The sequence below is a fragment of the Lagenorhynchus albirostris genome, chromosome 11, assembly GCF_949774975.1.
Source record: "Lagenorhynchus albirostris chromosome 11, mLagAlb1.1, whole genome shotgun sequence".
Classification (NCBI taxonomy): domain Eukaryota; kingdom Metazoa; phylum Chordata; class Mammalia; order Artiodactyla; family Delphinidae; genus Lagenorhynchus; species Lagenorhynchus albirostris.
This window is the reverse complement of record NC_083105.1, coordinates 102,945,190-102,965,098: the sequence shown is the minus strand read 5'-3', so window position 1 is coordinate 102,965,098 and position 19,909 is coordinate 102,945,190. Positions and strand designations below refer to the sequence as shown.

At 56.9% G+C, this 19,909-nt stretch overlaps 1 protein-coding gene across 1 annotated transcript in view; it reads right to left on the bottom strand.

The window, feature by feature from the left end:
• CACNA1C (calcium voltage-gated channel subunit alpha1 C) overlaps positions 1 to 19,909 on the bottom strand; it is a 459,786-nt gene that overhangs the window by 140,988 nt on the left and 298,889 nt on the right. Inside the window, exons 6-7 of the mRNA XM_060164442.1 lie at positions 12,930 to 13,088; positions 6,202 to 6,398 (exon numbers count right to left, since the gene is read on the bottom strand). Coding sequence (XP_060020425.1) covers positions 6,202 to 6,398; positions 12,930 to 13,088 — 356 coding nt within the window. The remainder of the gene's footprint in view (positions 1 to 6,201; positions 6,399 to 12,929; positions 13,089 to 19,909) is intronic.

Below are 19,909 nucleotides of genomic sequence, written 5' to 3'. Positions count from 1 at the left end.
GAGCTACAGACCTCCTGACCCCCAGATACCCACCCCACAGCCAGCCTCATGGAACCTCGTGACCCCTAGATAACCTCAGGACCTGCGGACACCCCATGAAGAGCCAGGGTCACGTCCAGGGGATGCATGGCCTCCACCTGTCCTTGTCCAACTCTTTGGTCTCCTCCGAGACTGTGGGCTGGTCTCTCCGAGGGTCAACTTTGGGGGCTGCAGGTGCAGGGTGGTGAGTGGACGACAGACGAGAGGTGAATGAGCTCCTGGGGGTCCTAGGTCCCCTGCCCTGCGGCCCATGAGCAGCCAGAGGGGCCTCTGGGCCTGCCGGCCCTGGCTTTTACCTCCCTCCACAACCCCGTTTGCTCTGGGCCCCCTGCCCCAGGCAGCCTGGGCACCAGCGCATGTGCGGGCGGCTCTGAAGTAGGGCAGCACCAGAGCGGGGAGGCGGATGGCTTCACTCAGCCCGAATGGAGCTATTAAGAAGGGAAGCATCAATAAAGGCATATGTTAAAAAAATGACCCAGATTGCTGACACTGTTATTTAGAGGTGAAAAAGGACAGGTCTCTCAGAGCACTGAAGCCAGACGTTTCTCAGGCCCCTACGGGGAAGGGGCGCGGAGAGGCACCCCAGGGCCTGCCACCTGCAGCCCCTCGGCCCCCGGGCCAGCACCTCACAGGGTGACCCAGCCTTCGCTGGAACACACGCCTTACTCTCCCCCACATCTAATTCCCAGAGGGGACCACAGCCTCGAGCCTCCAAATCCAACATACATGTTTCCCCGAGAAGAAAATTCAGGAGGAACGATGGCCCCGGCCCCACTGCCTCGGGGTCTCCCTCCATTCCGGCCGGTTCCCGGGGCCTTTCACGTCTGGTGCTTCCCCCTCTAAGGGCTGGGCACTGCGGGTCCCCAAAGGCTGAGCAGTTTGAGGGGCGCGGGAGGCTGTCACCTGCCGTCAAAGGCAGGACGTGCAGCCCATGGAAGTCACGGCGCGTTACGGGGACTGTGCTCAGGGGGCAGGATCTGCTCTGTCCGGAAAGCCAGTGCCCTGGGCGATGGCCCAACGAACCCCTGACCTTTGTCACCTTGCCTGCGCGACATAGGGTCCACCCACAGTCGCAGGGACAGCAACAGGTTGGCGAACAGTCTCGCCCGACACCTCCTGCCCCTGCTCACGGCAGCAGGAAGGCCCGGATCTTGTGGGAGACGCCAGCAGGCCCACCACCAAGGAGGCCAACAAGGCAGCTCCCCCCGGACTCGGCCGGGACCCCGCAAGGAGCGGAGGCCCCGTGGACGCCTGTGCCCTGACGCTGTTGTCGCGGGTGGGCCTCCGGCACGTGCTGAGACCACGGGGTGCCGGGCTGATTCCTGGGTCTGTTAGCGGCCCGAAGCGCCGTCTCTGCAGCCAAACGGGCACAAAGCTGGCTTCTCCTTCTCTTCTGCCCCCACCCAGCTGAAGCCCAGCGACACCCCATCTCCTCTGACGAGCTCTCCCTGCTCTCGCCGAGCCCTGCGTGGGACCCACGTGTCTCTGGGTCCCCACCTCTCCAATTACACCCAAACTCCTCGAGCGCGGGCCTGGGGACCTTGTAAGTGCTCACGAAATGTTCAATTGAATTACCGAGGAGTAAGGACTTGCCTAGTGCCAGTGAAATGAATAAAACTAAACCTAGTAAGTAAAGAAATAACAGCTTTGAGAGATGCAAATTCCTCTTCTTCAAATGCTTATAAACCACGGGTTTATGGTTTGGGTAACAGGTCCTCTGTGTAAAGCGCTGTGGGCGCTAAGTGGTAACGCTCTAGCTCGGGCAGATTCCGGGTTCAGGACCAGGGGGTCCTGAGGAGACCTAACACCTGCTGTACCTGATCCCCATTCAAGAGCCCAGGATGCTGTCTTTGGGTTATTGGAGGGGTTTTCATTTCCAATGACTATTAGGTCCCCAGGAGAACTCAGCCCCACCAGCTCTGCTAGCTGGCTGCCTGCAGAGGCTCGTTTCCCGTATCTGTAGTGAGAAGAGGTGCAGGTGGAACAGGAGAAAATAGGCTAACGCACCTGAATCTCTGCTTGGATGCCAAAGACCTTCGTCATAGACGAGGGATACTTCGGCAGCACCGAGACCGGAGATCAGTGGCCGTGGTGTGTATGTGTGAGTGTGTGTGAGCGTGTGTGCACGCGTGTGTTTACAAGGAATGTCCTCCCACACGGGCGAGTGCGGAGCTGACGACTGACTTGCGCAAAGTTTAAACCTTAGATTTTCACTCCCCAGGTCTCCTGCTGAACCAAACTAAGGCAGGTACGACAGAAGATGCATCTTTTATATGATTTCTCAGGAAGTATTCTTCCTAATCTTGTTTTAAGCTGAATTTCTAATTTTTAAAAACAAGCGGAAGAGCTGGTCATGGAGAGACCAACTGGGGAAAACGGGAGGTGTCAGAAAGAGGGGGCCCGGGTGTCAGTGGAGGAGGTGACCCCAGGACACAGGCCAGAGGGCTGCCCTGTGCCACACGGGATACAGCATCCCAGGGGCCCCAGGTCAGAGGGCATCGTGGGCAGAGTCAACAGAATCCTCCTGATGGACGGTGGGTGAGGCACCGAGGTTCCTCAAGCACTGGGCGCCTGAGCCCCGGTGGGAGCCCCCTTGCCGGCCGCCCTCCCCCCAGGCCAGGGCCACGCTGCTGTCCCCACGAGCAGGGGCCACCCGAGGCAGGTGGGAGGTCAGCGATGAGCAGACCCCAGCGCACGCTGCTGCGACCTGGCTACCCGTGGAGAGGGTGCTCAGAGTTCACGTGGACCCCAGCTCTTGGGCCGCATCTGAGAACCTACAGATTGTCTCGGTTCAGGAAACCCGAGCCCCAAACACACAAGAAAGCAGCCTGGAGTGACACGCCACCGGGTGGGGCAAAACACACCGAGAGGAGACCTGGAGACGTGGCATCCCCGGGGGACGGTCCGACGGGGCTTCCCTCTCTCACAACTGCTCCCAGAGGCAGCCCACACCTTCCACTCCATCACTTTCCCCGCTATTCTTAAGAGGTGTGGACATTCTGAGAGTAAGCGGACAGGCTTTGGCTTCAGAAGCCATTTCCCAAGGAACTCCCACCCCCAAGGCCCCGCTCTGGCTTGGTCTCCAAATCCCCGTGTGCCCCCGCCCCGTCACCCGCAGACTCCTGGAACGGGCCACGGGGAAGGCAAGCGCAGGGGCTGCCCGGGAGCCCGTCCCGGCGGGCGGTGTGAACAGCTGAGGAATCGTCCAAGTACTACTGCCCAGGCTTGTCGTGCTGGCCGGCCACGAACCCTTCCAAGTCGGGAGCGCGGGATGGGCTGACGGATTCACACTCAAGGCCACCCCAGGAGGAGCTGGGGGCCTGCCAACCGTCCCCCCACCCCGAGCCAGCTTCAGCGCTTCGGTGCTCCAGTGGGCTGTCAGCTCCCCAGGGATGTCTATCCAGCCGGTGGGTCCAGTCTCTGCGACACCTGGAGCCGTGGCTGCCCGTCCCCACGTCCTGCAGACCTGCCCCCGGGACTCGGGGGGGAACGTGTTCCTCCGAGTGGAGGACCCCGGGCCTACCCTCCACAGAAGCCGTCTCCCTAGCCGGGTTCAAGCCAGTGGCACCAAAGCAGCACCGTGCGATTGGGAACGTTAGGCTGCAGGGGACTCGAGCTCTAGCTGGACTCTCCCGGGAGCCTTTGCAGGTGCAGGTGCTGGGGCCGGACTCTCAGCGTCTGGTCCCACGGCTGGGGACGGGGGGAGCGTGGGCCCCTCCCTGCATAGAAAGTTCCGTGTTTTACACGAAAGCACATGGAGGTGTGAGAGTCTCGGGGTTTGGAGGAGAAATCCTGAAGGCGAGGAAGGCGCAGGGGGAGGGAAGAAGGAAGGAGGAGGAGAGGCGAGAGAAGTGGGAGCCGGCAGAACAGTATGCAGGCAGGCGCTGCGGGCTGGGCGGGGCTTTCCTCGAGAACACCCGCCAGGACGCTCCGTTTCAGTGTCGGGTGTGTGTGTGTGTGTGTGTGTGTGTGTGTGTGTGTGTGTGTGTGTGTAGGTGCGCATGCGTTAACACGTGTGTGCCCACACACACACGCGCACACGGCTCGGCCATTTAGGGAAGGTCAGGGCGAGGCTGTCCCCTGGGCCTGGGACTGCCCGCCACCTCAGACACTCCCTACTCCCGGCCCAAGCTCGTCACCCACCCACCACCCGCAGGGGGAAAAGCACAACACAGCTGCTGAAAATTGCTGGTTGCCACGCGTGCTCCTTCGCAGCCCCCATGCTGGCTGTCACCGTGACAGCGCCTCCTTGGGTCACATCTGGCTGGTGGGGGGAGAGGGAGGGAGGGATGAAGGAGGATCCCAAAAATACACCAGGGACAGCAGCAAAGTAAATTATACCTATTCCCCTAGCCCCACACCCACCCACCCACTGCCACCCTGCCCTCAACTGGATGCTATGGGAGGCGTTTCCATAGCAACTTGAGGCGCGGGTTTGAAGCTCATGTGATGAGCCTCCAAAGCCCAGTTCCACACAGTCATGTGTTCTGTGCTGTCCGTTTGCAGAAGGATGTCTCTGTCCTTGGCTGGCCAGAGGGACTCACCCAAGATAGAAGGACCCGTTAGGGCCGCTTTTGAATTCGATCTGCTTTACTGAACGAAATTAAATTTGCCCAGGTAGAGTAAGCTCAATGCCCCTTTTTCTCACAGATTATTCAAAACCAAGTTCTCATTGAGGATGAGCCTGGGAGATGGGCTCCAGCGTTCCACCTCAGTTTGAGGGAGGAGTGATCGGACACTGTGCCTTTTTGCAAAGTGTCACAGTGTGGCCACTCTCTGGGGCTCTAGCGGCACTGCGTTGTTCAGTTTAGGGCTAGTCAGCTTGCCTACACTGAGCTGGACGTTACTGTGTCTGAGTCCCGAGGACTGGGCACCCCCGGCAAGCAAGGAATGCTCAATACTGTCTGCGGGGCACAAGGCACGAGGGCGAGTTTCAGCTGGTCCTGCACAGAGACGTACACATTTCACGGCAGCGCTGGGTCTCAGCCTGCCGACCCTACCCCAGAAACTGGGAGAAGAGGGCTTTTGAATTGTTGAAAAACAATTTAGAAGCTTCAATGCCCAGAACGCGCAAAGCATCTCCGAGCCGTTCCAGGACTCCTCCTGGTCCGGGAGGAGCTCCATACCTCTCCTGGCACTAGCTCTTCCCAGTCTGGCAGCTCGGCTTGCTGGGAAGGCATCCACACCCCCCTCCCTCCCAAGCAGCCTCTGAGACCGTTTCCAGGACGGCCAAATCCATCTGACTGCCTGCAAAGCTCTGGGTGCGATGGTATTTTCAAGCCTGGCAACAAGCATTTTCCACCCAAATGCTGGAGCACAGCACCGGGCTCTAGCAAGTCAGTTCTCACGTGGAAGCAGGAGATACTACAAAGGATTACATTTTCTGGAGTTTTTACAAACACTGGACTTGACTGCCAGAATGGAGAAGGACCCAGTATGACGTGTGTGCTTACGGGGCAGAGGCTGCGTGAACACCTGGCAAAGCAGTGCTGGCTGCTGGATGATAAAAGGAGCATCTTTAAGGTGAAAGGAGACTTGCTGCTGAGTGGCTGGCCCTCGAGAAGTGGCATTTCTGAATAAGCATCGCATAACCAGCGGAGCGCTTTGTCAGCAGGAAAAAGGACGGCAATGCATTTGTCTGATGGACTATTCTGATATAACGAGGTAAGATTAACACGGGAAATAGAAACACGATAGCATGCCACGATGCTACACGATTCAATAAAAGTGGTTTCTTCTCAGAAGACCAGGCCTGGGTTTTCTCTTTAGCCCTAGAAATTGAACTCTGTGCCCTTCGGCTCTCTTTGGGGGGCAGAGGCAGGACGCGGATGGGAACAGAAGGAGCCCTACAAGGGAGCAGGAGCTGAGGACCCTGGGGTCGGGACCGGCCGTGTCCCCACGGGGCTGCGAGCCAGCGTTTCTCACTATGGAGGACAAAGGAAAGGTGACACTTGTCTTGGGCTGGTGGGCAGAGAGAGACTCATTAGGGTGAGAGCCTCAGGCTTTGTTTCTCAGGCAAGACCTAGAAGAAATCGAGGGCCCTCATCGGCCGTCCCACCCCGGTGTGCGTGTGACCACATCACGGGAAGATGGAGAAGGTGGACGTCAAGGAGAAGCCGGCAGTCTGCGGGCTCCCCGCCCCCGCCCATTCCCAGCACGTACCCAGTAGAGGACGTCGGTCCAGCCCTCCATGGTGATGCACTGGAACACGGTCAGCATGGCGAAGGCAAAGTTGTCGAAGTTGGTGATGCCGTGCTTGGGCCCATCCCAGCCCGGCTTGCACACCGTGCCATTCTGGCACTGCCGGCCGTGGCCCGTCTCCAGGGCACAGGGGGAGGGGTCGTCTTCTGCTGGGACATCTCAAGTGGCCGGGGGAGAAGAGAAGGAAGCAGCGGGTGGGGGGAGAGGGACGGGCAGAGACAGAAGAGAGAAGTTAGAGAGCAAAGTGATGGGCGAGGCTGGTGGGACGCAAACGACCCAGCGGCAACAATGCAGAACACAGTTACATCGATGCCCCAAACACGAAGTGAAGACACAAGGCACGAGGTATTCATTGTGTGCGGTCATCAACTTAGAAGGTCAGTGCTTTCAGCTAATTGTTGTAAAACTGTTTTTTAACCTCGGTCATTGATCTCAAAGACAGGAGGGCTGTTGGCTGTCAAATGGGCAATGAGAACATAACTACGATGCAACCACTCTGAGTGTAAAACATCCTGGAACGTGGTAGTGAGTCCTCGTCTTCTCTTTTTGGTGGTTAAGTTCCGCTGGAACGCCAGGGTTTAGGGCGAGGGCATTGTTGATTGGAAGGTTCTTTCACGTAATTGGCCAGAGATCCCGCCCAGTGGTATTTTCTGACTCCACATGGGTCCGTGACATATTACGTGATGCTTTACCAGGGATGCAAGTCACTTTGCAGTGGACGCCTTCTTGATGAAGGAAGGAAAATAAATTCTGATGGCGGGAAAAGTACCTACTGCAGAGCTTTATCCCAGCCCCCAAGCACAAACGCCACTGCGGTATTTTGTGCGTGTTGCGTGCAAACTTGTGGACCGCCCTTTTCTCCAGCATTAGGACCTTTCAGAAGAGAAGACCTGTCTTGACCTCTAATCAGGACAGAGCGGCGTGGGTGACGGGGAGGGCGCTCCCCAGGTATGCAGTGCTCTAGGCTTTTTCAAGAAACAGCATAACATACCCCACGGCCGCAGGCTGTGCTCGGGCCAGGAATAGCTGCTAGGAAGTTAGTGAGTTAAGGTATTTGTCGTGCAGAGATCATTGGTAAATTGAACTAAGACTTGGCTGAGTTAAGAATTTCCATTCTGGTAAAATACTGAGAGTCCTGTCCCAGCTGCGGGAGGTGACAACGTGGAATTCACCGCAGTTTGTGAAATTAAGGACATCGTCTTATGCTTGTAGGAAGAAACAGTAGTAAACAGAATGGACCCCGGTTCTAACAAATGGATGACCGCCTCCGACTTCAGTGAAGACGTGCCCCCGAGAGAGAATCTGTTTGTTGTCCCTCATTTGGGGATTCCAGGCCACCAGGGTCCTCTCTGGCTTCAAACGCACCCAAGCAGTCACGGGGCGAGGACCTCTGTACAGAGACTGTGGGTTCCTGGGCTGTTTCTCAGTTTGTGGCTTCAAATCGCAGCTGTTCAGGAGGAAGACAGCAGAGGAATATTAATCCTTAACCAAGGGGTGACTTTTAGGGAGGTGGACTGAGCTGAGTGGTTGGAGACACATGCTGACTTGTGTCCTCTTGGCTTTTCCCGTTCTCTCTCTTTTTTTAAAAAAATTAATTTTTCCTACATCTTTATTGGAGTATAATTGCTTTACAATGGTGTGTTCGTTTCTGCTTTGTAACAAAGTGAATCAGTTATACATATACATATGTTCCCATATCTCTTCCCTCTTGCTTCTTTTTTTTTTTAAATAAATTAATTTTATTTATATATTTTTGGCTGCACTGGGTCGTTGTTGTGGCGCGCGGGCTTTCTCTGGTTGCGGCGAGCGGGGGCTACTCTTCGTTGTGGTGCACGGGCTTCTCATTGCGGTGGCTTCTCTTGTTGTGGAGCACAGGAGCATGGGGTCAGTAGTTGTGGTGCCCGGGCTCAGTAGTTGTGGCACACGGGCTCAGTAGTTGTGGCTCGTGGGCTCTAGAGCGCAGGCTCAGTAGTTGTGGCCCACGGGCTTAGTTGCTCCGCGGCATGTGGGATCTTCCCGGACCAGGGCTCGAACCCGTGTCCCCTGCACTGGCAGGCGGATTCCTAACCACTGCGCCACCAGGGAAGTCCCTCTCTCTCTTTTCAACAGCTTCACCGAAATATAATTTACATGCCGTACGATTCATCAGTGAACACGGGCAGCTCAGTTATTTTTAGTAAATTTATAGAGTTCTCCAGCCATTGCCACAATGCATTTGGAAACGCTTCCGTCGCCCCAGATTCCCGAGGCCCTTCTCCCATCCAGCCCTGGCAGCCACACCTGCTGTCTGTCTACAGATCTGCCTGCCTAGGAATCTCATATCGACAGAATCACACACGAGGTGGCTTTTTTCACGTGGCGTCGTGTTTCGAGATCTGTTCCTTTGCACGGCCGTACACATTGCTGTGCGTTTACCTGCTCGCCCGCTGATGGACAGCTGGCCTGCTTCCAGGCGGGGGCCACTGTGAGCAGCTCGGCTTCTGGCCTGTTCCTGGCCTGGTGCTTTCGGTTGTGTGCCTGTGTGATGACCCAGGCGCTCCCTGGTCCCTGAACTGTACGGGGACAACAGTGTCCCCATCATTTCCTGCTCTGGGGTCTAACCCCCAGGAGGCCTCCATTCACGTAATGGAACTCCAGTCATAGTTTTTTGTGACTTTTGACATTTTGAAATCTTTGGAGATTTGGATGTGAGGTTAAGGAATGGGAGGCTATAAAAGGATGGAACCTGAAAAGTGAATCTCAGCCCTAAGGAACACATAAGGAAGCGGAAAACAAGCACTTAAAAACTGAGAGTAGGTGGACTGGAAAGCCAAGAACCGAACAGGTCCTAAATTCTGCTGGGTCTCACTTGCCTAGTGACCCGCTTTCTAGAATGATGTGTTCAGTCACTGTGACAAAATTGCTGGGACGATGAAAGATGAGACAGAAGAGAAGGTGAACAAAATAGAGGGAAACTTGTGTTTCTTCTTCTCCGGCCTTGCTTTCTAGTGCAATAAAGGTGTTGCTTATCTCTGCACCATGACTGCTAATCTGATAGTTTCCCCTGCATCTCAATTCCTGAAAACAGGCAGAAGTGAGGAAAAGGTAAAGGCTGCCAAACGGAGTTCTGAGTGTCCTCAAGGAAGGGAAACGTATTTGAGGGCTTTACAAATGTATGTTGAGAAGAAAACGGCGTCCAGGGGACGTGATCTCGTTAATAAAAGAGAGAGGATGAGGTTCAGAAAGATGGTCTACAGGATCAAGTGCCACTCTGCTATTTTAAATCTGTCTTGAACAACAATAAAAAGAAGATTTGAGAACAATTAAGGGGCAATAATTATCTGGTAAAAATAGGTATCTATAAAAAGCACTAAAGGGAACACCTGACACATGTGAGCACGCACAGATCAGTGGGTCCCGGCGACATGCACTTGAGGGTGAGGGGAAATTAGCTTGAACGTGAAGACGTGCTGGATTCTCAGCAGAGCCATGAATTCCCAGAGAGGAAAATGGGAACACGACGTTGGAGAAACAGCCAAAGCCATACGGGCTCCCCGTTTTAAAGCAGAAATGAAGAGAGGTGGGGTCATTCTGGAAAGTCCAAATTAAGGTTGTGGTAAAAGAATGGAGGTACAGAGGAGGAGAGAGTTTGGAGGTGCAGTTAATGCCCAAGAAGAGCACGAAACCTGGGAGAGCGCCAGCGAGGGCCTCCAAGAAGAAATCACCAAAGACAAAACGAATTACTTTTTTAGGCCCCAACTTTAAGGAGTGAATAGACTGAACGTGATTTCATTTCTGGGTTTCAGCCAACCAATTCTCTGCCAGTCTCAGGGGTAATTACTGCGCTTGGGAGAGCTATGCAGAGTGACCTGGCTCGGACTGCGACCAAACAGATGGGACGGCCAGAAACAAAAAGGACGGACATATGGTGATGTATCTGTTGAGGCACAAGGGAGGCGCCTTGCAGATGCCTCCGGGATCGGGGGAGATCTCCTCTCCTGAGACCACATCTGCAGTGGCTGGAAGGGGCAGCCTGGAGGCAGAACAAGGGTACACCGGCAGCTCCAGTGCTTTCTGGTATGGATGTGATAGGGAGCATGGCTCAAAATCCAAGGTACCCTAAAATCTACAAGTTCACAAAATAATCCCAAAGTGTAAAAATAATCTGACGTAAATTCCATAAAAAAACCAAGAGGAGGACTCACAAGCGCTTTTGCATAATCTAAGTTTGCAGAAAAATAGAGGAATTCACTCCAAAGTCTAAAATTAAAAAAAGACACCCATTCCAAAGGTGATGCAAACGTCTCCAGAACGCGTGGGGAGTGGTTTCAAAGATACGCTCCGGCTGTGCTGAGTGCGTCCGATTCCTGTACACATCCCTCTTTGTCAGCGTTGATCAGTGTGTAGATGGAAGGGGCCCCCATGACACGAGAGGGTCCCTGGACGGCCATCAGACGCGGTTCAGATGCAGGCAGTGAGTGAGCGCCTGAGTGCAGGGTGCTGGGCGGAATGGCCTCTGCAGCGTGTCCTGGGCACCCTTCCCGGGGGCTGACGGGGCTCCTCTCTCGGGAGTGCGTCCCCAGGGTCTGCCCTCGGGCACCCCGTCTCCCCCGGCTGATGGTGTTTCCACGATGGGGCCAATTCTCTTCCGAACCTGGTGGGGTGGGGTCGGGGGGAGGTGAACCCATCACATAAATAACCCGGGCTTTTTCCGGGAGGAATCAGGAGGTGTCTCAGGTGCGTCTCCTGGTCTGCTCACCCTCAGGGATGCACAGTAGCGTGTTCCCAGACTGGCCATCCACTCGGCCAGGCCAGTTCTGCTCTGTCTCTTGAGAGCACGGAGGCCGCGGAAGGTGTCGGCAGGCCTGCGGCAGCCTTTCCTCCAGCCATCCCCGTCTGGCACAGAGGAGCCCCTCACCCTGTCCATCACGCCCACCGCGTTCTGGCTGTTTGAGGCCACTGAAGGCAGGACCACAGAGTCAGAGACTTCCAGGCGGTGCGGGCACAGCCCCCGCAGGATCCTGCCGACCGCGGAAAAGCCACCTTGACTGCTTCCCCATCGGATGGCAGAGACAGGGGCGGTGGGAGCAGCTCCCGCTCAGCGAGGACAGACGCGTGGAGGCGCGGCCACTCAGCACAGAGTCTCACCGCATCTCCCCACCACACCTTGGTGCGCAGGTGAGAGCCACCGCACCGCCCATCGCCCGGCTGATGGGGCCTTTCGGACCCGGCATCCCCGCACCAGCCCGAGGAGTCTGGGTCAAACGGGTCGTTGGCCATTTCAACACAACGGCATAAACTTTAGACGTTCTGTGGTGGCTCTGAAGCAGGTCTTTGAACGAGCTCTAAGGAAGCCACACCATTAACATAAGTTTGCTGTTTCTGGGCAGCTACAGGTCGAGCCCAACAAAAGGAAGGATCTGAATTAAAGGCGAGAATGTTATTCGTTGCATTATTGGGTATTTCTTTAAGCAAGGCTGGACATCTCAGAATTTTAACTAAAGTCAAGATCTAATTCCTTCAACTTTAAAACAGTTCCTTTTTTTAACGTGACAGTTTATTTTATATAATATGACCCAAGAAATTCTCCCTACAGTGAAGAAACGGTCTCCTCTTAGACTTGCCATCAAAGAAGTAGAAACAGTTGCGCGAGTCTGTGACTATAGGTTTACAATTCTGGGTTTCTGTTTTGACTGCGGCCACATGCAAACACCCGGCCAGTTCGTCCAGGTCACTCAGATCAGGGGATCCATTTGGTTTCTGATTATGATTAATCCACTTCACTGCCTCCTGTGTGGACGCTCTCCCCACTCCCAGGGAGGGGGTCCCGTTTAATCTACTGCCTGGGCTGAGCGGGAGTGTGAAGCCGTGGACGCGAAGGGGAAAGAAGGTCTCGCGATGCTTCAGAGAGATGCTCCCCTCTGTGCCCTAAGGTGCTAGAAACTAGGATGAAAGGTCTTGTTGTTTGGAAAAAGGTCACGTAAGCCGAACGTGGCTAACCCCGTGCGGGGTATTTTTTTTTAAACAAGTTTTTGTGTTAAACTACTTCGTTTAAAAGCCATGTTGACCTCTGTTTAAATGTTTTCTTAAAGGTCCAGCTGAGATTTCAGTAGCTGAAGACAGCAGCTTGTCGCATGTCGGTCAAGCCCCAAGTCCAGTCCTACCGGCGAGAGCTCAGCGAGTAGCACGGCTCGTTGAATGTGCTGATTTACGGCAGGGACGCAGAGAGGGTGTGTCAGAGAGGATGGGCTGGCGGATGCCCGAGGTACAGACACACCTCCTGGAGGAAAAGGAGTTTTCCTGCTGGCCGTCCTCCCCTCCTGGACTGGAGGCCCCGGACGGGAGGCAGAGACACCGAGACGGACGACCCAGGGCTGTGACGGGAGAGCCACCAGCTGAGGGCGAGGCCTCCCCCCGAGGGCACTTTGGTGACAAGCTACACGGGGGACAAGGGGGCAGAGACATACGGTCCCCAGGTTAGCTCCGATTCTTAAAATATTCAATGTTGGCTAGGCGCCTCGTTTAAAGAATGCTTAGCAGTGCCGGACAACACTCGTGTTTAGCTATTTTAACACAGACTCATTTTAGTAAAAACAAAAATTAGAACCGAGAGAAAAAAAATACAATCTCTGCCTCTCCTGGCCGTGGAAACGCAGGCGCTCGACGGCAGGGTCTCCCCGCTGGCCGGGGGTGGACGGCGCTCCCCTTACCTGCGATGCCCTCCTGGTTGTAGCAGGTCTTGTGCATCTTCCCCATGAAGAGCTCCAGCCCGATGATGGCGTAGATGATAATGACGAAGAGCACGAGCAGGGCGATGTGCAGCAGGGGCACCATGGCCTTGATGATGGAGTTCAGGACCACCTGGAGACCTGCAACGGCAAAGCGGACTCTGCGCCCACCGCTACTTGTCTGCACCCACCGCTACTGGGAGCTCACGCCGTCTGCCGTGACCCGCTCCCCACCGACGGGCCCGCACCCCAGTTCCCGGTAAGGAAACCGAGGCGCCAGGTTACATGGTCAGAGTGACACCCCGGGGGAGCTGGACCCGGGTGGGCCTGACCCCAAACCTCCCCGGGAGCCACCTCCAGACGGAAGGACAGGAAGACGCTGTCCTTCTAAGGGCATTTCAGTTGGGGAAGATGGAAACAGTCCTAGAGACGGACGGTGGTGACGCTGGCTTCGTGCCGCTGAACTGTGCACTTACAAGTGGTCAAGTGGGACATTCTGGCTTGCATCAATTACCACAATAGATGGTTTTTCAAGTACCCAGATCCCTTCAGGGAAAAAAAAGGGTAAATAAAAACCACTCTTTTGCAGTGGGTCTTGTCTGCACACCCCAAGGGTCTGCAGACTCACACCACTGTCTTATGGGGAGAGGGACCCCTCGGTTATAAGCTGAACCATAAATAGCAACCCAGAATGTCGCCTGTTTAAACGAGATGCTGCACACGGTCATCGTAAATGGTAGTTACCCTCAAGCCCCCAGGTCTACCCCAGGCCCCAGAAAGCCGTCCGTCAACGGGTGGGCGCTGTCTCCACGCCCCAGGAGGGAAGTGGGGGGGCGTCGGGCTCCCCTCCCCACAGCAGGGGCCTGCCTCAGACACAGCACAGCAGGACCTCCTCCTCTGAGTCACCCCCGCGGGCCACCTTCTGTGTCTCTCACTCACCCAGCAGCCTCGGCCACCCTTCCACCTCTCCCGCACTGCGGGCGTCACCCCTGCTCACCCACCGCCCTCGGCCCTGGCTAGTGAAGGCTGGGCACGCTGTCCCCAGGCCCCGAGGCGGTCCCCGGGCCTTTGTGACCTGGAGGAGTGGGGTTCACAGTCCAATTCGGAGAACTCGCCCCAGCCATTAGGCTGAGCCGGGGAGAGGAAACCAAATAAGAGAAAGGCTAGAATAATTTCACCTGTGAATTAATGCGAGGGCCGTGCCGCCTCCCAGTAGAACAAGATGCTTCAGACCCAAATGACTCGGTTAACTAGCAGGTTGTACACATATCTGGTGAGGGGTGCGGAGCCACGGAGGAAGCTACAACCCAGCCGCACAGCGACTTTTGGGGTGTCTGCTGGGGCGCTGCTCATGGGAGGAGACGGAGGTCCCCGGATCCGGCTGCCCAGACCACGAGGGGAACGCGACCAGGCCTTCAGTGCCACGTGGCAGAGAATGGGGGGGCACGGGATGGGGAGACCTCCTCCTGCCCTACAAGGCCCTGGGCATGGGTCCACCCTGTCCCCCCGGCCCTCGCTCTCTGGACTCCTGGTCAAACAGCGTTTCTTTCAGACTCAAACGTGCCATCCTTCGACGCGGGGCCGTCGTCGGCGCTGTTCCCTCGGCCTGGAACGCGTTTCCACAATTCCCTCCAACGTTCCCTTCTGCTCTCAGCCCAAGCATCCCTCCTCCGGGGACCCTTCCCCAAGCTGCCAGAGCAGAGACGTCTCCTTTCTTACATGTCTTCTTAGAATCAGTTCCTTTGCTTTGGAGCGTGAGTCTCCCTTTGGCATTACATGTTCATTAAGTGGCTTTCCAACATTTATACCCGGCTCCCACGTCAGGCTGAGTTTTGTGAACGCGGAGACTGTGGGCCCTTCTGGCTGTTTTATCGCTGAGGCAGCTCTGCAAACAGACAGGCGACTTTCCCGGGCCTGCAGGCCGGGCTGTGGAGAGGCCCAGAGGAAGTCGAAGCAGCCCGTGCTTCTGTCCACCGCTGGGGGCCGTCAGAGTGGCCGCCGGACGCTCTGCTCCCTGCCATCCCCTGGGGTTGGTGGCCTCACCACGCCCCTGAGCACCAAGGCCCGATCTGGGCCCCCAGGCTCCTTCCTCCCACTGTTACCAAGTCCTGCCAATTTGCTTTTGAAGTGTTTTACACAAGTATAAATACCGTTTACTATGTAAATAATACATGCTCATTACACAGGAGAAATGCTTATTATAGAGAGATTAGAAAACACAGGGGAGCAGGAACAAGAAGAACTCGTCCGTCGTCCCACCGCCCAGAGGGGACCGCTGTGAGCCTCTCAGGGTGTATTTTGGACACTTTGGCCCCTGGGGCCGGCTACTCGGTGAGCTGGTCTCCCTGCCGTCTGGTGTTCATGCCGCTGTTGGGGTGCTCAAGCAGAGTGTCATGTCCTTGGCGCGAGTCCTCCTCCGATGCCGTCACCCGCCTCCGCATCCAGCCTGACGGCCCCTGCCTCTGGCTCACGCCTCACTCTCCAGCCACAACCGAGCCCCCAGCTTCTTTGGCCACAGGCCTCCTCGCGTCAGCACAGGCTGTTCCCCCAGCGGACGCTGTTCCCTGCCTGACGCACGGCCCCGGCCTCGCGTCCTCTCGTCCGTGGCCCACGGCAGGGACTGTGCGTGCCGGCTGCCCTCAGGAAACCACTCCATTCAAGGATCTGCAGGAGACGCCGAGCTGTGTCATCGGGAAAAGGCCGACTCGCGGAGCAGGAAGGGCACAGGCACGGAGGGGGCTGTCAACGACCTTCACAGGATTTAACCTGCTGTTCTGGGGAAGAAGAGCTGGCAGAAGTCAGCGTAACCATGGGGATGGAGCCAGGACCAATCAGGAAGATTTAGGTTCAACACAAAGACTGTCCAAGAAACAGACCTAAGGTGGAGCAGGGTGCTCCGAGAGGTAGTGAGCTCCCCGTCCTCAGAGGGATGAGAGCAGCAACTGAATAAGCTCTTGGAGGAGGAGCCTTGGTGGGGATTCAGCCAGTGGGTGAAGGACAGCCTCGGAGCACCGAAGCCCCCAGCCCTCATCGACCTGTAATGAAGACTTATTGGGGGCAGGTGGATGACCCCAATTCCCCCAGCACAACCTGGGGAAGTAGGTACTGTCATTAACGGTATTTACAGAGGAGAAGCGCGCGTTCTAGAGAGGTTAACGGGCCTGCCCATGGCGTCACAGCTGCTGGCAGGGGTGGGCACAGGGCCAGGTGCCACGTGGCCTGACTCCAGGCCCGGGGCTGCACGACTGGGCTAAACGCCTCCCGTGGGCCCTGGCCCGGGGCTCTCAGCCTCCACGATCTGCATCTGTGAAGCAGTGGCACGTGATCACGACATCTGCTGGGCAGGCGGGGGGCTCATCCTGCTGCTAGGGGGTGCCCCGCGGCCTCCGAGGCCCTGGCCGCCATCCTCACCGCCGGCCCGGGTCGGCACCCCAGAGCCCCCCCACACGTAACTGGCTCTCAAGGCCTGCGTCTCAATGGCTCCTCCTCGGGCGGGCTCACAGCTGCCCCCGAAACAGCTCCTTCTGTTCCCATTCCACTCAGAAAACACAGCGACTTCTCTGCGCCCAAGTGCTCTCCTCTGACGGGCCGGGGACGGGGTCCCCGTGGGAGCCCTGGGGCCAGGCCAGCCTGGTAGAGCAGCTGCGGGAAGGTGGCCCATGGACACGAGATCACTAAGGGCCACACCCACGGTGAGCCTGTGTTCTGGGCCCTAAATCAGGACGTGAGACCAGACAAACATACGTGGACTCACGGGGACAACAGGACAGGGTATTTCGTGCGAGAACAACGCTGGAAGATGTCGTTCTGGAAATCCGGTCTCTCATTTGCAGTCTGTGCAGGTGACCTCCTCTTAGGGGATGAAACACCCTCCCGCCCGGGAAGCCCGGCTGCCAGGTCTTCCAGGGAGAGGGGGCTCTGGGGAGCGGCTTTGCTAGATGCTGGGATTAGGGAAGGACGGAGAAAAAGCTGAGCTGGTGTGCACGGCCTTTCCTCTTCTCCCTCCACGTTGCTGTAAGGCCTGGACCACTGTCTGCATTCCTGCTGTGCTCAACTTGAGAATTCCAAGTTAGGAAAGACTCAGAGGGTCTGTGTACGTAAATCATGGTGTTTTCTCTTAGAAGATCAAGAGGAACCATCAGTTATGGAAAGCACGCCTGGCATCTTCCTTCAACAGTGTTGAGATTGGCCGGGGAACGTTGGCTGCAGGTGGTGCTGGCCCACGGTGGCTGCATGGCTGAGGGCTCTGGTTTCCTCAAGGAGCAGCTCGCCCAGCCCTGCTCTGGCGACGGGTTGCTCCGCTCGGGACCCAGGGGTAGAACCGAGAAGGAGGGTGGCCATGACTCGATGAGCAGGACCCCGAGAAAAGAGGACAGTGAGACTCGGGGGGCTGAGCGGCGCACGCAGGTGTGTCTGAGGCAGAGCCGGGCTTGCATTCAACTTCCAAGTCACCTGGTGTAGAGGGGGAGGTAACCCCAGATCAGAGGTCTTTGCAGACATTGTTTGACTTCATTGTTCAGATTCCACGTGGACTTAGAGCTTTTTGGCTGGCGGCTACGAAGGCACATTTCATGTCCCAATGATTCGGGCTCCACGGTTCCAGCCAAGTGGTAGGACAGCGTTGAGAAATGACCAAGGAGGCCTGATCGCAGCTCCACAGGGAGTGATACTGAGAATCGCTGAAGGGGGGTGGGTCTGGGTTCGGCAGGATGGTGGTGGGTACAAACTTCTCACCGATGGGGGCTAAGCTGGCCAGAACAGGAGGAGGACGCTGGGGCCAGCGGCCTCGATGCGCGCATTTTCACTTACACACAGTCATCTGTTGAGCTATGTTCCACGGGCCACCTGCTCCCCGGGGCCAAACATGAATCAAAGAACCTCACAATCGGCACAGAATCTCAGACCACTTGAGTGCTTTCAAGGAAGAGAGAGGGTGTCACGAAGGCCCCCCGTGGCCGGAGGGCGGAGCAAGGTGTCCTCAGGGCAGTGACACGCGAGCCGGAGGCCGAGGACGAGGTGACGAGGACCTGGCCGGGTGGGCAGCAGGCGGGTCCAGCAGGGGGGCTTGTGCCTCCCCACGGAGAAGGCCGTCTGCCCGGCCGAGCAGGGACGCCTGGCCCCCCACCGTCTGTCTGCCTCATGCTTCCCTGGGCTTTGTTCTGCCTCTTAGAAGAAATACCTGGAAGATCTGGGAACCCAGCCGACCGCTTCTGTGTGAATTGTGAGGAAGCCGACGTCACTTTCAGAGAAGACGACTCGGGCAGCACAGAGGAAGGCGCTCCCGACGCCAGCGTCCTCGAGTGTGAGGTGGAGGTGGAGCCCCTCCTGCACCGTCCAGAGAGGAGCCGCGGGGCCCAAACGAGGAGGGTCCTGGCGTCGAGGAGGATGCCGCAGACCCAGGAAGCCCGGATGGACGGGAAGTCCCTGCAGCCTCACACCCGGAAAAGCTCTTCTAAGACGGGACGACCCCGGGCCAGATGCAGCAGCGTTTTCCCACGGAGCTGCAGCCCCACCGGCCCCTCTGCTGTCGGGGGGCCCAGCGCCCCTGCTGCTCTGGGAGGCCTCAGTCATGGGGCTGTCGCCGGAGCCGCGTCACGTCCCTCTTTGTCAGGTGCAGTCGGTAAAGCCCCAGATACAGAAAGCACTCCCGCTCACGGGTGCACGGACTACAGCTCTCTTTACCAAGGTCTGACTCTGCTTTTTCCCGGACACGGCATCGCTGCAAGGGGATCGCTCCCCAAGGGGAGCCCTCGTCTCTCCTTCCAGCAGCAGGAAACGCCCCCCGCAGAGTCCTGCCACCATGTGCCCAGGGGGGCGGCTCAATGGCAACCTTCCCCCTTGATGGCGGGCCGTCGTCACCACGCGGACGGACCGAGCTTGCAGCCTCAGAGGTGCTCACGGCTACCCGCTGGCCGACTCACGCCTTTGCCACTGACATCACTGTTCTCGACAGGCTCAACGCCACCGATTTCTCCCTTCTTTCCAAAACTCTCTCGTCCTTGTCTCCGTGACGCTCTACAATTTCAGCTCTTCCCACTGCACAGCTGGTTTTATGTCTCCCGTCTTCCCTCCCTCCCTCTGGACTTTTACTCTGGGGAATATTACAAAGACGAAAAGGATGCAGTCCCTGCCCAGGAGGGGCATCAGCTAGAGAGGAGGCAAACGTGGAGACAGCTAATCGCAGAAGCGGGTGACAGCGGGCCTAAGAATGAAGCCCAGGACTTCCCTGGTGGCGCAGTGGTTAAGAATCCGCCTGCCAATGCAGGGGACACGGGTTTGAGCCCTAGTCCAGGAAGATCCCACACGCTGCGGAGCAGCTAAGCCCGGGCGCCACAGCTACGGAGCTTGTGCTCTGCGGCCCACGAGCCGCAGCTATTGAGCCCACACGCCACAACTAAAGCCCGCGCGCCTAGAGCCTGTGCTCCGCAACAAGAGGAGCCCCACTCGCTGCAACTAGAGAAAGCCCGCACGCAGCAACGAAAACCCAACACAGCCAAAGTTAAAAATAAATTAATTAATTAATTAAAAAAAAAAGAGAATGAAGCCCAAAGAGCCATGGATGCACAGAGGAGGGAGAGGCGGCCTTGACCTGGGAGAGCAGCAGACGGTTCCCTGAGGAGGGGGCGTGTGCGCCATCAGGCGTGAAGCTGCTCTCTGCCCCAGTTTGTCTTCCATCCTCTGTGTCTCTCTCTCTAAACTCTTTCTGTCTAAATTCTCTCTCTCAGGAAATCCATTCACTTCACTCTCTCCTAAAGGCTCAAGTCACCACCATTAGGTGAGTGTGCATTTGCAACTACACACTCTTTTGCTCTCTCTTTTTTTTTTTTTGCGGCACGTGGGCCTCTCACTGTTGTGGCCTCTCCCGTTGCGGAGCACAGGCTCCGGACGCACAGGCTCAGCGGCCATGGCTCACGGGCCCAGCCGCTCCGCGGCATGTGGGATCCTCCCGGACTGGGGCACAA